The 15,945-nt window shown below is 46.5% G+C and overlaps 1 protein-coding gene across 5 annotated transcripts in view; it reads right to left on the minus strand.

The window, feature by feature from the left end:
* The window catches only part of EIF4B (eukaryotic translation initiation factor 4B), a 968,554-nt gene that overhangs the window by 741,934 nt on the left and 210,675 nt on the right, over positions 1-15,945 (minus strand). For all 5 annotated transcript variants that reach the window (XM_069653628.1, XM_069653629.1, XM_069653624.1 and 2 more), the window contains exon 3: positions 6,493-6,701. In XM_069653628.1, the coding sequence (XP_069509729.1) occupies positions 6,493-6,701 (209 nt within the window). The remainder of the gene's footprint in view (positions 1-6,492; positions 6,702-15,945) is intronic.

Consider the following 15,945-nt stretch of genomic DNA (forward strand, 5'->3'; position numbering starts at 1 on the left):
CATCTTGCGCTCCTTCCTATCTCTATTGCTGGTTTACTCGTTATTGATCTGTGTGACATTTTAACCGTACAGTTGATGCACTTTAATGAGATTTGATAACATTAGTGGTACCACTCTAGACGTGTATATATTTATCATTATTGACTTCCAAGTACAAAGTGCCTTATTGTGATCGTGTACATACCTTTGAATATTAATTATATAAAGACTGTTTTCAGTAATAGTGTGTGGACATTCCTTTGTGGTGGTTCGGCGACTACACTGTACTTAAGGACCAGCCCGCATCACCTCCTGAGAAGCTAGGCCTTGATTGCTCGTCCATTGCTACCGTAATAGAGAATCTTGGCTGGGGTCTGCTGTGCCTCTCCTCTACCATATAGAGAGCGGAAGTACAAACACCCCCCTGCCGGTCTTTACAATGCAGCATTACATTAAATGTTAGTTGATCATCAATAGAAGCGGGATTTCTTGTAGGGGTGTTCTGTGGAGAGTCCAGGGCTAGAATATCTGGGTTCGAGTCTTGTGGCTCTGGGGGCTGCCATGGTTGAGGGTCACCCACATCTGGGCCCTACCCCCAGCCTTCAATAAGTTAATCTTCAAGGGGCTCATGTTCTTCCTCGTTATAGAAATGATTCTCCTGTACCTTAACTGGTAGAATGACTTCTCCACTAAGGTCATACTTTTATATGTCCTCTTCTAAAGAGGGGTCAAAAATCCTTGGAAATTTAGATCTAGGGTTAGCAGGGTTTTCCTCCCTTAGCCTTCTTGGTGTAGGTTGTTCCGCATGTGAAACTTGTCCAGCCTTTCCATGCAGTCCTCAAACTTTTCCCTAGTCCAGACTGACGATCTAGGGGTGGAAAGGTGTCGCTCAGTCTTCGGTCAAAAAAAGTGTCCCTAGCACTCTTCCGTCAAAAAACGTACAGCTCTGTGCCTTAGCGTCGAAGAAAGTTCTTCCTCTCCCTCAGAGATGTCCTCCGGGGGGACCGATGAAGGTGGGGTATCCCTGTGCCCTTCTCTCAACTTCTGAACGCTATCCGTAGATCTCGGCAGGTCTTTGAGTCTTTCGGAGAGTCCGTAGCCTGCCGTTTATGGGAATCGGCGGCCACAATTCTTGCCAGACTGACCTTGACGTCCTCACCAGTCGGGAGGCGCATAGGTACATCTGACGATTGTAAGGGAGTCTGTTTCGGCGGAATCGGGGCCTTGCCCTTATCGGCCACCTTTTCCGGCAGTGCTGTAACTTTCGGTGATGGTACGGCCTTGAGTCGTTTGTCGTCGCTGTATGCTTTCCTGTGATGCGTGTCGACAGAACTATGTTTTGGGGGTAGCTCCCTTTGTCTTGGATTGACTAGTCGTTAGGCGCGCATGCGGCTGCGGTGAGGGCTGCCGATCGGCAGGTATCACCGGAACTACCACTGCACCCGTTGACGCCAAAGTCTTTTTCAACGTAGTCGAAGTACGGCTAGGGGTTGTGTGCTTAGTGTCATGCATGTGTGTCTTTGTCCCCGGGGTGCGACTTCCCCATAGCAGAGTTTACGCCGTGCTTATCGGGGCCAGGAACAGACTATGCGGAACGCAAAGGTTCCGTCAAAAGGTCAACAACCTCCAGACCGTTTTACTCTACGCTCCTTCAAAGTCTTGGGGCGGAGGAGCTTACAAGCCGCACACCCTTCCTCTTTATGATAGAGCAGCAAGCACCGGTTAGATCGTCTGCTTATCCTTTCATGGGAATCTAAATGAGTCCTCTCCATAGCTGAGGTTACACAGAGTGACAGACTAACTGGGAAAGAAGGAAGAAAAGGAAAGGCATTTTCAGTTTGAAGAGAAATGTCCACCCCGACCCCACTCTCCCTACTGTATAGGCCGGCGGAAGGCCCGGCCAAGTGGTCTGCAACACTGACAGGATCACCTTCCGTCGAATCTCGCAGGTCTTCGGTGGAAACTGGAACAGCCGTCAAGACAAGGGACGGAAGGGGTGATATTAAATATCTTTATAGAATAATTCAACCAAAGGTTGTTGGACAATAGCAATGTTTTTTACGAACTCTGCATAAGGGCGACCAGTTATCTGGGTAGAAAAAACAACATGAGGGACCTCGATGAGTTAGGGATTTTGGGTACACTACACGTCACGTAGGGATAGTGTTACAGGCACGCACATGTCGACGTCCCATTTCGATTCTCGAAAGACCAGATGCAATACTCTGCGGTTACCACTGGATGTCGGACTATGCACAGCATGTGATTCTAAGCAGATTGACAAACATCAGAAACCTAATATTCCCCCAAGGACAATTGCACCAGACATAGTGGCACAGATCATGTTTTGGTAAAGGAGAAGACACTTTAATCTTGTATCTTTTGACCACCATGGAGCTTTTAGTTGACATTTTGGCGAGTTCTGAACTTTTGTTTAATAAAATAAAACAAGAAGAAAGTCCTGCGGTCTTCAGTAGACAGCTGTGGGCAGTGAAACCCAGCAAAACATAGGTCAGAGGGATTTCCACCAAAACGTCTGGGGATACGGAGAGGACCCCAGCACCCACTGAAGAAGCCAAGACTCCTGTTTAGCTGTGTGACCCATGGAGAGCCCAATGGCCCGTCTAAAGGAGGCCTGGCGACAAACTTCTGCTGCTGCCTAGAACATCCCTGTCTGGCTATCAATCTTCAGCAGTCCTAAGAGGGAGCTGCGACCCGTGGAGGCAACATCCATTCCGGACGTCTGCTTGGTACCCTGCGAAGACCACCCTTCGGAACAGCCCCGGGACCGCCCTGTGGCAGACCAGCTTTGAGTTTGGGCTAGTGTGCTGCCGACGTCACCATTCAGATTGGAGGCCTGGAACTCGGGGGATCCTCAGCTTGTCCTACAAGGCTTACCTCAGCGTAATTTCGTAGTCCTAGCATCAAGGGGACCCGCGATGGGAGGAAAGTCCGACCACGACAAGCAAGTACCTTTGAGTCGCTGTGCTGCGGTGATCACCGCCGAAACAGCTCACCCAAGTCGAGTCCTGCATCGTGTTTAGCTGCATTCTGCCAAAGAATGTCCTTGCACCAGCCAAAGACACCGACATATTGTCCAAGTGTAATTTGTGACTTCCATTGTGTGTACTCTTTGGGACCCTTTACAAGCTCACCACCTCTTAAGACTTAGCCTAGATGACTCCCAATTGCTACCTTGAACTGGTTTCGCTACAGCTCCCAGAGTTTTCCCTGTCACAATATAGATTGGACTTCTATACATCTGTCCCCCAGGCCAGAGTATAGAAAATCAGCCCCAACAGGCATACTTTAAATGCCATGGCAAGACATTTTTCGTTTCTTCATTCATGCTGTGGAAATGTGATTTATGACATGGTCTTAGCTGCCTATGCGTAGGAATCTAAGAAGGGATCTAGATATCAATTTAGTCTCATGTGCGTTCTCAAAAAGGATTGGTTTATTGACATGCGTTGAAGTGCTTCGAATTACATTGGATTGAGCCCTGCACTATGCAGGTGTTTAGGAGTTGAAGTTTAACCACTGAGAATAGAAATGATTGTGATATTATAACCAACAAGTGGTGATCTATGGTTTGAGATGTTTTATGTCCAATTGGCGATTAAAGGAATAGACAGCAAGAGGGTTTATGATTTGTTAATGGTGAATTGCAGGACTATGAGCGTATGTTCTCAATGACTATGGTAGCTGTGTTGTCACCATGCCAGCTGTATTCGGAGGACATTTTAAGACCTGGGGAAACCAGCGCAGGTATGTCCTATGCGATAGTCTTACACTGGTTTCTCTTTCAAGCATTTAGGTGACTCTTCCCTGGTTTGATTGATCTACTAGGCATCTGAATTTGCCATTAACCTTCAAGGACGGCGTTCGAACAGAAGCATGTAAAGTCTCACTGTTCAACGACCTTGCCTGTGGGCACCCGTTGAACAGCAATGCAATCTTGATTTACTTGGTAATGGTTGGCCCTGTGCATATCAAATGTATGTAATGATCTTTTGCATTGAATGCTCCCATCAGCTTTAGTCTGTCTCCTTCTGTTGCATTACTTAAGGAAGGAGCACAGGTTTGCTGGGATGAACTCATAATGGACCTTTATAATAGAGACCAATGGATAGAGCAAAAAACACGAGACCAATTCATGTATGGCGGTGCTTGCTTATCTCTAGTTTGGAATCCTTCTGAAGGAGTTCCACTCAGTCTTTTTTTTTTTTTTTTCGGAAAGCCTTCCCATAAATTACCAACCCCCTCCCCCCCCCCCCCACACACACACACACACTTCATAGTTCGAGAATTACATTACGTGCCATTTATTATGCACGTTTAAAAAAGCGCTCTGTAAAGGGGAGATTACATCTTCTCTCCTGGCTGGCTTGCCATTGTTGCCAGGTTACCTGTACCCACCAAGTCGGCAGGGCAACCGTGCTTCCCTAGGGCTGACTGGGGGCAATGGTTTTGCTCTCAAAAAACATCTGTTCAAATGGGAGCTAGGATTTCCTTTTAAATGTGAACGGTGGTTATGTCTATTAGCTGGGCACAGATCTTGACAGAAAGCAGAACTCTGCACCAATATCTGCACACAGGGATAAATAAATGCGACATACTGAAACCATTTTATATACCAGGTCCACAGGGTGCCCTTCCCACACATATGCAGGTCATTAACATTTTCAACGAACAGTTAAATTAGCCAAGCTTAATACTCACTTAAGCAGCCAACAACGTTCCTGGATGATGTATTCCTAATGCAAACAGGCAAAGTGAGAGAACAGAACATGCATCGAATATATTTACTCAATTAGTACCCCCTTGATGCACCCTCAGGACAGGAACACTGAGTCAAAGTGTACATAAAATGGGTTTTATTTACTCATCTCCTTGGTTGGTCTCGCTAGAAACCACAATTCACCAATAGAAAATATGAAAACACCCACTTGCCATGGGTTTCCCCCCCTTAACTACCAGGCTATTATGCAAGTCTATGCAAACAGTCCTTGGCAAATGGGACAAACCATCTCAAAACATGGACCCCCACTTGTTTGGTTATATTACTATTTCTATTCACAGTGGTTCAAACTTCAACTTCTAAAACACCAGCACAGTGCAGGGCTCAATGCAATTCAAAGCATGTCAATAAATCAATACTTCATGAGACATTTTTGTATGAGAAGGCACACCTCATTGGATAACTACATCCCTTCTCAAATCTGCCTACTCCTAGGCAGCTAAAACAATGTCATAAATCACATTTGCAAAGCATGAAAGAAACAAAAATGAAAAACTGGCCTGCAACAGCATTTAAAGTATCCCCATTTGCAATTGCATAAACTTCTAAACAGCAAAGCATCAGAGCCTAACGTTCAGATTAATCAAAGCACACAATCTGTTTGTGGGACCCAAATGCGTTCACGGAGCCTGGTGCTCTGAATATGCTTTCCACATGTGCGTGTGGGATTATTACCGGTCTGTGTCCAGCGCCAGCCCATCTCTTGATATGCTGGGCGTATCTTCATAATTGACTTCCATCTAAGAGTTTTAGGACACTACAAAATGTAAACGAAAACTAGAAAGCTTCAGGGATCTAATTAAAGGTTTTCTACTTTTGGTGAAATTCCCCCATTACATAAGTTTAGCTGTGTTTCGCTGCCCACTGTTGTGTCTACTGAAGACAGTGTGGCATTTTCCCTTTATTGTTTTATTAAACAAAAGTTCAGAACTCGCAACAAAGTCAACAAAAAGCAGGTTGAAAGATCAACAATATTAAAGTTTCTCTGCCTTTACCCAAAACATGATCTGTGCCGCTGTGTCTGGGGCAATTGGCACTAAGTGGAATGTGCTTGCATCTTATGTGGGCTGATGAACATGGCTTTTTGGAAATGGCTTTTTTACACATATCCGCTCACATCGTTTATAAAGGGTCTTCCTACAAAAACTAATCTTAGGTGTGCACCACATGTTTGCAAATACGCATTTGAATATATTTCAGAGGCTACATAGCGCCTTAATCCACCATCTTCTATGATATATATATACACACACACAAGCTCAGAAAGAACATTCACTTCAGAAAAGCGGTCTCCTTCTAAAGAGCTGCTATGCAGCTAGTGCCTTGCTATTGGGCAGGTTAAATGGCATACAAGCACTTTGCAGCGCTGCAAGCCAAATAGGACATCAAGCAATGAAGCACTTGCATGCACTAACTAACCTATTAAGACAGGTCTAATCAAACACTGGTAAGGCTCGCTTTACTTTCAGGCTGCTTGTTTTACATAGGATTCTTACTGGGCCTCAGGCTCAAGTATTTAAAATCTTCACACATGATCTATGAGCTCAAATAAGTCTCGAAGGTACAGTGTTACTACTTTTGCGGCTTCATTTGTAGCCTTTATGTAGGGTAGTTTGGGTAAAACTACACCTCACATGGGTACATATACAATCCAACAATGATGCCACCCAAATGGCAATCTTCAGAAGAGATGAACCAGCTCATATACTCACATTCAGTCCATGGAAAAACTTAGTTATCGATTCTTCACACACATCATAGGGCAGATTTCCAAGGAAGGCCGTGAAGGGAGGAGATTTAGGAAGTCTGCTTCTGTCCACATCAGGTTCACGAGCTGCACGGGGTGCCGTGGGCAGAATGGAGCGATCAATTGCAGGGGTACGGTATGCATCATCATCGTTACTTTGCCAAGTAGTGGAGACTAAAGCAGAAATATCAACATTAAATTTAACTGAGTGACACTTCGTCTGTTAATATCCGACATTAACAGAATAAAACCAAATCAACTGGTTGTAACAGAGCTCGACTAGATCTTTAGAAACACGGTCTTCCTTTGCTTTGTCATGTTTATTATTTTTAAATGTTAGTTTACCTTTATAAGGAAGCATATCATTTATTGATCTGCACAGAACACTTGTGTTTTACATATTTTGACGCGCATGAAACCAAGTTGTGAGTATTTGCAACATGTTATTTCCAAAGGAGCAGTGACAGACGTTAACCAAATGCAAAAAACACCCACAAAATAGGTAAAAGCAACAAAAAGGGTCCCATCGCTCCACAGAAACCTCTTCCTTTTAAGTTACCCGCTTGAAAAATGTGTTTCACCACTGCACTGATACAAATGTCTGAAGCTAGGCAGCGAGACACCATTTTAACAGGAGGCAGAACAGTAGCCGGAGTAAGCTATTTTAGCACACTGTCAAAGTTTGCAGCTAAAGCAAGCATGCTCAGTGGAGAGATCTTGACTGCTTGCAATACCAGCGATTACTATTTGAATCAATGTCTACGGAACATGTTAAGTTAGAAAAAGGAAGTCTCACAGAAAGAAAGGTATTTGATAAACACCTCACAAGCTGTTTTAACCCTTATTGCATGGAGCTTAAATCCCACTGGTTTAGGGTCATGTTTCACAGCAGCACTTTGTGGTGCAGCGGGCCATCCAATGTGGAATATTAATAGCTATAATGTTTTTCATGGTCTTAAACTCAAAAACCAATGAGTGGTGAATCTTTACCCAGTTTGGGATCTTATTTCCAAGGTAATCAAACAAGGTATTTGGAACAGGACCAGGCATTTTAATTTTAAATTTCACCATTTTTATTACAACCTATGGATTTGTTGTAGGATTGCCAAATCCAAAATCGATCTAATGCATAGACATTTATTTTAATGTTCTGCTTCACATGCCTGTTTCTATTACAGTCAACCGTTTTTGTTGAGCACTCATGCACAAGCATATGTGTTACCAACTAGTAATTGAGTGCACTACAGTTACGCAGGACTTCCGTCAGAACCATGAACTTGTGGTCTTTTTTCAGTCGTGAACACAACCAACAGCACTTTCATATACAACCACGCCAGGAGCGTGTAGCAAATGCGGAGTGCTCCTGAGTGCACTGCAGTTAAAGCAGGAAGGAGCTACATAGGAGGGTGATGTCAAGTATAACTACCGCTGGTGCCAAGCACTTGTATCTTCATACTCTCTCCACCCCTCGGGCCAAGCCAACTCCAGCACTTCCACCTACCTTCTCAGTTATCCGACCCATGAAGCATGTTGCAGTTGAGGCTTTCGCCGCCACTTTCTCACCCTCCCTTTCCCCCTTTGGCTGACTCACACCCCGACAGTCCTCTCCATGCTCCACTCTGCTATCTCGAACGCTCTTGCCCCAGTCATGAGGATCCGCAGGAAGCCCAAAGCCAAGTGCAACTCCTGGCACGACTCAGACCTCGCCACCCTTAAAAGCAAGTGCAGGTTGGCTGAGAGGAAGTGGCGTGCTTCCAGTACATCCTCTGACAAATTGGCCTGCCAGCTGCTCAAAAGGCAATAACGGCTCTCGGTCCGCACCAAGAAGAGAGCCCAAATAAATGTCTGAGTCTCTGCGGCATCTAACAACTCGGCCAAACTCTAAAATCTGCAAGGAGTTGGCCAATCATGCTGCAGTCTCTACCTCTCCTGTACCCTCCCAGGCCCTCTGCACGATCCTGGCTTCTCGTTTCATCTCTAAAACTCAGGACATCTTGTCCTCTCTTCCTCTCCCCCTGCCCTCTACTCCCTGCTCTTCCTCTTGCCCTTTTTCCGCCACCTCTCCTCCTTCCTTCTCTGCCTTTCCCCTGTTCTCCGCAGATGAGGTTTCTAGACAAGTCTGATCTATGAAAGTCTCGTCGGTTCTGGAAGCACCTCAAAACCTCTCTTTGCTTTCACTTGCTCTCCTCCTCTCCCCTGCTGAAATTAAAACTGTACTGGTCACCTGGGCACACACTGATCTCAAGCCCAGGTCCCCTCCCCTGCCAGTTGCACACCTGCACTACCTCCCTGGCAACCGCTGCACTTGGGGACTTTTTCTGTATCCCTACAATCTCCTACCTGCACGTGACACCTGATTTCTGCACTTACCCTTGCACTTGCCACTGCACTTGCCACCAGCTTGGCTGCACTTTTTGCTCATTGCTTTATTCATTCTATTTTTTACTGTCGATCCCATGAACTGCACTGCTCCCTCCTCCCTTCCCCCCCCCCTTCACTTGCACAATCTCAATGCCACCTGGCCTAGTAAGATCGCTGTCAGTCTTCCCTCTGTTCCCCCTCCCTGCCTCATCGCGCCTTGAAACACTCTAGAGGAACACACCAGGAATGCCCCATTTCCCACCTCCTGTATGCCCTTGCAATGGAGCCTCTAGCCATAGCGATTAGAAAGCACCAGGGGATCACAGGGGTTTGATATGGGGCTCTCGATTTTAAGCTTTCACTTTAGCCTATCCAACCAATTTAAAAGGCCTCGCTCCCGAGGCTCCTGGACCCGATACATTCCTTCGGTTTCTTCTCCGGGTTAAAAATAAATCGATCGAAATCATGTGTAATGCCAATGAGAAAGGGCGATGGTGACATCGAAGGGGGGTGAAACATTAAGGGGTATCAGAATTGAACGTGAATCCACCCCATACCTGGGAATCCTCCTCCCGAGTGACGTGGGAACCCTCTGACCTAAACGTTCCCCCTGCTCTCGCCAGGATAAAAATGGATCTCCAACGATGGTCTCCCTTGACCCTCATGGTTTGGGTGCATGGTAGCTATAAAATGAATATCCTTCCCCGGCTTCTCTCTCCACCTCCCTTCCGATTACTATACTGGAAACATTTTAGATCCCTCTGTTCCTTGGTCCAACGTTTTATTTGGGACGGTAAGAAACCGAGGGTCAAGTATGCAACCCTGACTCTCCTGAGATCCCTTGGGGTTTTTGGCCTTCCAGATTTCTGGCAGTATCATAAGGCGGCCCAGCTTAGGGTAATGCTGGAACACATGAGGGATGAGATGCAAACCTACTGGACCCAAGTAGAAGATATCCACATGCACCCTAGGAAAGTAAGACCTCTTATGGTCCCCCAGTAAAGATTTTCCAGATAGTTAAAAAAAAAAACCAACTCTGTCCCTTCTATGGGCGCTATTGAAACATGACAAGGTTAACACTTTTTCGGCCCACCTTCATGGAGTATGAAAAACTAGCAGAAGCGATGGGAGAAAGCCTGATAACGACTTTTGAATAACTCCATGTTAAAAGGAATCCTAACCAGCTGTTACGATCACCTGGTTCCACGAGGACGCCACCCAGCAGTTGGGACTCAGGTATCCTTCTCTGCGGTTCCCAGGTGTGACCAGCGGGAGGGTTCTGCCTGGAATACAGGTGGGCAATGTTCAAGACTGGGCAACTGGTTTAAACAGTCCCCCACCACCCCGTATACCCGCGGCCCCACTGGACCTCTCACCTTGTTTTTAATGCAGATGTGTTCTCCGTCCTGCCTTCTTGGCAGGAGCGCGTTTTGCTTGGTGGGGAGTTACTTCACTGATGCTGACCCGCTTTGAGTCTTTCAGGTAGGTCTTATTGCTGTGCTATATTATAGTCCTTGCATGCCTTTTCGGTTTAACTCATGTCTTTTCTCTTCCTTAGATGCGTGCAAGTCCAATATGTGGCATAGACTGAATTGGTTCTCGCCGGTAAGTAATGGCGTTTTTAGAGCGCCTTGATGCAGTGAGTAGGCGCTAAGCGCAGCGCTATGATGCCTTGCCTCTTGCTAACCTGTTGTCTTGTCTTCCCACAGGTCGCAGTGATCACCCGGTGCATGAAATTCCTGAGGCCATGCTGGTCGAGGAGCGGCTTGCGAGGTAAGCTTTCGGCACCGTTCAATAAATTGTAAAAATGTCTAATGCCTGGTTTCTTCCTTTTTTGCAGATCCGTCGGTTCGGGAGGAGCGCTGGTTCCGGTTGCTGATCTCAAGAGCCGTGGAGAGCTAAGGATGAAATTACAGGTAAGCTGCTGCTGCCAACTATGTCCTTTTTCTCCTTTACAGATGCTGTTCTTCCAAGGTTCACGGGTGCAGCTGAACACGGTGAGCGTCACGTTGCAGAATTGCAAAGTAATGCGAAGCGTGTTATCCCAGTCGGGCGTGGTTTAAATAGCTTAAAGAAAGTAGTCCAGGTAAAATAGTTCCTATGGTACCACACCCAAAAATACTATACCGCCGCATAGCTTGGTTCCAAGGAGCCAAGCTATGTGGATGGCTCCATGTTGATTGACACTGAAATAAAGTAGTTCCCAAAACAAGTCCTTTATCAAGTATGAGCCTGGCACCAAAGGAGTCAGGACTGGCCCCAAGAAGGCCTGGGCCAAGGATGCCTGGTTTTAGTGGAGACCCTTCCTGGCCCATGGGCTTGCCAGGGGGTCTTCTGGATGGGGGTCGTGACACCAGGCTACCCGGTGAATCTTGGTCTGGATCGGTGTCCCATGTGTCGGCTCTGCTTGGGGACAAGGAGGCGGTGAAACTTTTATCCCTCTGATCAGTGTCCTGATCTGTGTCGACCAATTACCCTTCCTCTGGTTCTCTCCTCCATGGAATGAATGTATGTGGAGGTGGAGGTCTAGGAGGTGTTTACATCCTAGGGCGTATGCCATTGTCTCTAGGGATAGGTTGGATCCCTTTGTTGAGGGGGTAGCGTGAGGTTCTCCATAAGGTTGAATTGCTTGAGCAAGTGGAAGTCTGGCATCAAGCTGACCCAATAGAAACTGCAGTGTAGTAAGGACCTGCATGGAAAGCAGGGATTGAGGATTTATAAGGGGGTATTGTGTCTGCATACCGCCCATTTCTGCAGCTTTTGATGGCAGAGTAGGTGTTTGAGACCTTAGAGATGCATTTTCCACTCCAACTGGTGCCTGGATAGGAGGATCAGAAGTTCCTTCTTCAGGGTCAGATTCAAATGCACCTTGACATTCATATGACGGAGGCTCAACATCTGACGTAATCTCATGCTGCAGAAGGTCTTCTGGCATGATAACTGGGTACTCAATGGGAGACCTCTCCAGGGGAGCCTGGTTGTGCTGCAACGTGGTCCCAGTTGGGGTTTGTAAAATACCCTTAGGGGACAATGCCTTCGGTTGGCAATTCTGATGCGTGGGCTTTTCAGCAGACTACTTTCTTGGAAGTAGACGGGGTGGTTGAAGTAGTCGACGAGGTTGTAGTCGAAGTGGTCGAATGGAGACAAGCTGGAGCAGTGACGAAGAGGTTGTGGTCGATGCCGTAGTTGATGGTGTTGTCATCTGCTTCGATGACAAATTGCCAGTTTATGGTGTCTTGATGACTCATGGCCGGAGGAGAATCTGAGATTGAGATGAAGAGTAGTGTTTTTTGCCACTAGTCGAGGTAGACTTTTTCCAACAACGAGGAGATTTCCTGGATCGGTCAGTGGATTTTGAGGATGGGTGCAAGCCCTTATCCATACGTTTGTCCGACGGTGACCTCGACAACGGACCCTTGGAAGTGTGTCTGGACCACCACTGGGTAGAGGTTTCTTAACAGGTAATGAGTGTTTGGCTTTATCATGCCCAGAGGACGATTTTGCCTCACCCGTCTCTTGCTTCTTTGCCACCGGCTCCTCAGATCTGGACCGGTCTTGACGGTGACCTCCCATCAGAGGGAGTGGTTGCTCTCCCTCTCCGTGATGAGCCAACCTCAGACACCAGATAGGCTGCCTCATTGAGCCAGCAGATAAGGAGTTGGTTCCTGTCCTTACAGGTCTTGAGAAAATCACTGGCAGATGTCACAGCCGTCAGCCGAATGGTTCGGGGATAAGCAGTAAAGACACTGCGTATGCATGTCCGCCTCGTAAACCTTTAGACCGCAGGTTTCGCATGACCAAAATAAAGACATCTTAGGTCCTGAAGTTTCCATGGTTGGAACTGGAAACTGATGTATTTTGACGTCTGTTGTACCAGAAGATGAAATTTGAAGAAAAAAATAAGTTTAAAATTTTTTTCTTTCTGTGGAGAGAAACGCAAGGAATCCCAACAGCTCGGAAGACGGCTGAAATCTGAGGGGAAGCTGCTCGGGCAGAGCTATACACTCAACGTCCCATTGGTGGGTACCAAAAGCACGCACAATGTCGAAGGGACACAAGGTGTCAATTATTTCCATAGGAAAATTACTAAGTCAGAGTAACCAGGGTTTTTAGCCTGACGACAGGGAATATTCACAGCATGTGAATCCATGAAAGATCCAATGCTGGAGAAAGTGTTTTTACTGAATGTTATTAGATTTCAACCAATTAGTGTTTTATTGTGTTTTTGAAGATTGCATTTTACCAGGTAGGATTGTGTACATTTGTATTGCTCTGTACTGGTTTATGGATTTTATCTGAATAAACCTATACTACCAATATTATTTGGAACTCTAGAAACATTGAATTGTTGAACCAGTATTTACTGAATAAGGAAACCATCTTGGCTATGCTATTTTTAGACCCAGAGCGGAGATAAGGTAACATCTCTGCAAAAGCACATTACTATGGAAATCTAGCCATTGGGTTCTTGCTAATCCGACTAAGCAACAATGTTTATGACGAAGCAATTGCTGCAAGAAAGAAAACACTAAACTAACATTCAAAAGGTGTGTAAGATCTATAGGGCAACACCGCAGAATGTGTGGGAAGATTTAAAACCTGAGGACCAAATATAAAAAAACTGGCTAAGATATTATGGACTTTCCACTGCTACTGCACAGTGGAAAACTCTTTAGTTCTTCGTAGCCATGACAATAAAACATTCTGCACTTAGAAAACATAGGGCTACAAGTACTAAGCTGGAAATAAATCCAATATCACATAAAATGGAAACATATACAGATCCAGTTTTTCTCGCCTTGTGCATCTCGGGTAAATGATGGCCTTGGACAAATCACACTTTCCGGTAGAGAAATTCTCTCCGGATGTTGAGGAAAATCACAGCTATAATCGATCTGCTAAATTCCTCGTGCCGCTGGTCCGGATGCACTAGCCCATGTGCGGATGGGTAGAAGTTACTTATCTGGAACTATTGTTCTCCAGCATGGATTCACATGTTCATTCATAATGCCAGTCAGGCTGGGAATTCACAGTAAAAAGAATGCAGTTTAGCTTTAAAATTTAAACAGCTTGTCTCCTCTGTAGCCTATCGGTGTCCTTTCGGTCATACTGCCCAAGCCAATAACGCTCGTCCTCTTAAGCTCCACCCCTGCTGGCCATCTTCAGATTTGGTAGCGCATATAATGTGTTAGTATGAAACAAGAAGAAGCCAGAGATTGGAAGGAGGAAGGGTTTGCATGTGAATGCATGCAAGACTCATGCAACAGAACAAAAGTAACGGGTAAGAAACCTGTACCATCTCCAGCATGGGGTCTTACATGGATTCACATGCTCATGAACTACATTAAACAGCAGTGCATAAACACAACCACGGGAGGTGGCAAGGCTCACAGAAGTTATGCACTTACCCTGAATAGACTCACCTGAAACTAACAGGTTGCGTAGCACTGCTTGGCCGACCCGGGACTCTGGAATCCCTGTCGACAGTAGAATTTCGTGACGGTGTGGGTCGACCTCCACGTAGCAGCCCTGAAGATGTCAATCAGAAGAACACCAGAGAAACAGTCACTGCGATGGCTCTGGTGTAGTGGGCTCTTGGCCTGCTGGAAGCTATCTGTTGGCCAGACAATGGCAATGCAGGATACAGCCAGAGAGCCACCTGGAGATGAAAGCCTTAGACAGGGCCTTCCCATGTCCCACAGGTCCAAAATTGACAAAAAGCAGAGACGTCTTCCGAAGGTCTTTTGATGCGTGCTACATAGAACTTCAAGGCAAGAGCAACATCCAGCGAATGCAATGCCTGTTCAGCAGGCAAAGACAGGTTTGCGAAGAAAACTGGTAGAACTAAAGGCTTGTTGAGATAAAAGTTAGACGGAACCTTCATCATTAAGGTAGGATAAGATCGCAGAACCACTTTAGTGGTGTGGAAGGACAAATACAGCTGCTTACAGGAGCGGGCATGTATCTCCCTGACCCACCTGGAAGCCTCTCTTCCACAACAGACTTTAAAGGGGCACGATGCATTGGTTCAAACGGAGGCCCCATGACTTTAGGCAGGAACACATTTAGTTCCCAACCTGGGGCAGGAGCCCTCACCAACGGGAAGGTCCTGAGACCACCTCTAAGGAACTCCTTAACACGCTCGTGCGACCACAGGGAGTTTGCCTGGAGCCAGTGTGTACTTGGATATGGCGGCCAGGTGGACCTTGATAGATGCATGGGAAAGATAACCCTTGGCCAGCGAGAGCAGGTACGGAAAGAGCTGCGTAGCAGTGAAACGCAGCAGTGTACTTTTCTGCTCCTGGCCCCACGCTGTGAAGCGCTTTCATTTGTGGCTGTAGCAAGTTAACTTAAAGGGGGGCCCCAAAGGCAGCTAATAGTTTGCAAATTCTAAGGCTACAGGAGCCAGGCCGTGAGGATCACTCAGGAAGTTGAGGCAGATGGCCGAATACCAACAACAGGCAGACAAGGTCCGGAGTACCAGATCTTGGCCACACCAGCACGATGAGGATCATCCTGAAGTGGCATTGTACGAGTGCGTTGATCACACATAGCAGAAGGGGATTTGGCAGAAGGGCGCAAAGGAAGAGCTCCTCCCAGGGGAACGAGAAGGCATCCTCCAGACCCCACTCATTGAAGAGGCGAGACATGCTGAAGCTCCCATCCGTGGCAGGACCTTAACTCCCTGCTGGGAGAGTCCACAATCGTGTTCTTGACACCTGCCAGGTGAAACGGGACAAGAAACATGCATTGAAGAATGCACCAGTGAGACTGGGCTTCCAGGGAGAGCGCGCCGGCCCTGTTCAATGTAAAAACATGGTGGTGGTGTTTATGTTCATATAGCGGTTTACGCCAAAGCGCTTTACATTATAAAAAGAATACAATAGCAGTAGAAGCAATTACAAAATATGAGTCAAACCAGTAATACAGCAACTAGAACAATTTGCCAGTGAAGATAAATGAGGGAAGAAGGGGTGGAGAGGGGAAGGGAGTGGGGAACAGGAAATGAGATAAACTGAAGGCGATAGAGGAGGAGAGGGCACTTAAGAGGAAACGA

The sequence above is a fragment of the Ambystoma mexicanum genome, chromosome 3q (genome assembly GCF_040938575.1).
Source record: "Ambystoma mexicanum isolate Mex_15411 chromosome 3q, UKY_AmexF1_1, whole genome shotgun sequence".
NCBI lineage: Eukaryota > Metazoa > Chordata > Amphibia > Caudata > Ambystomatidae > Ambystoma > Ambystoma mexicanum.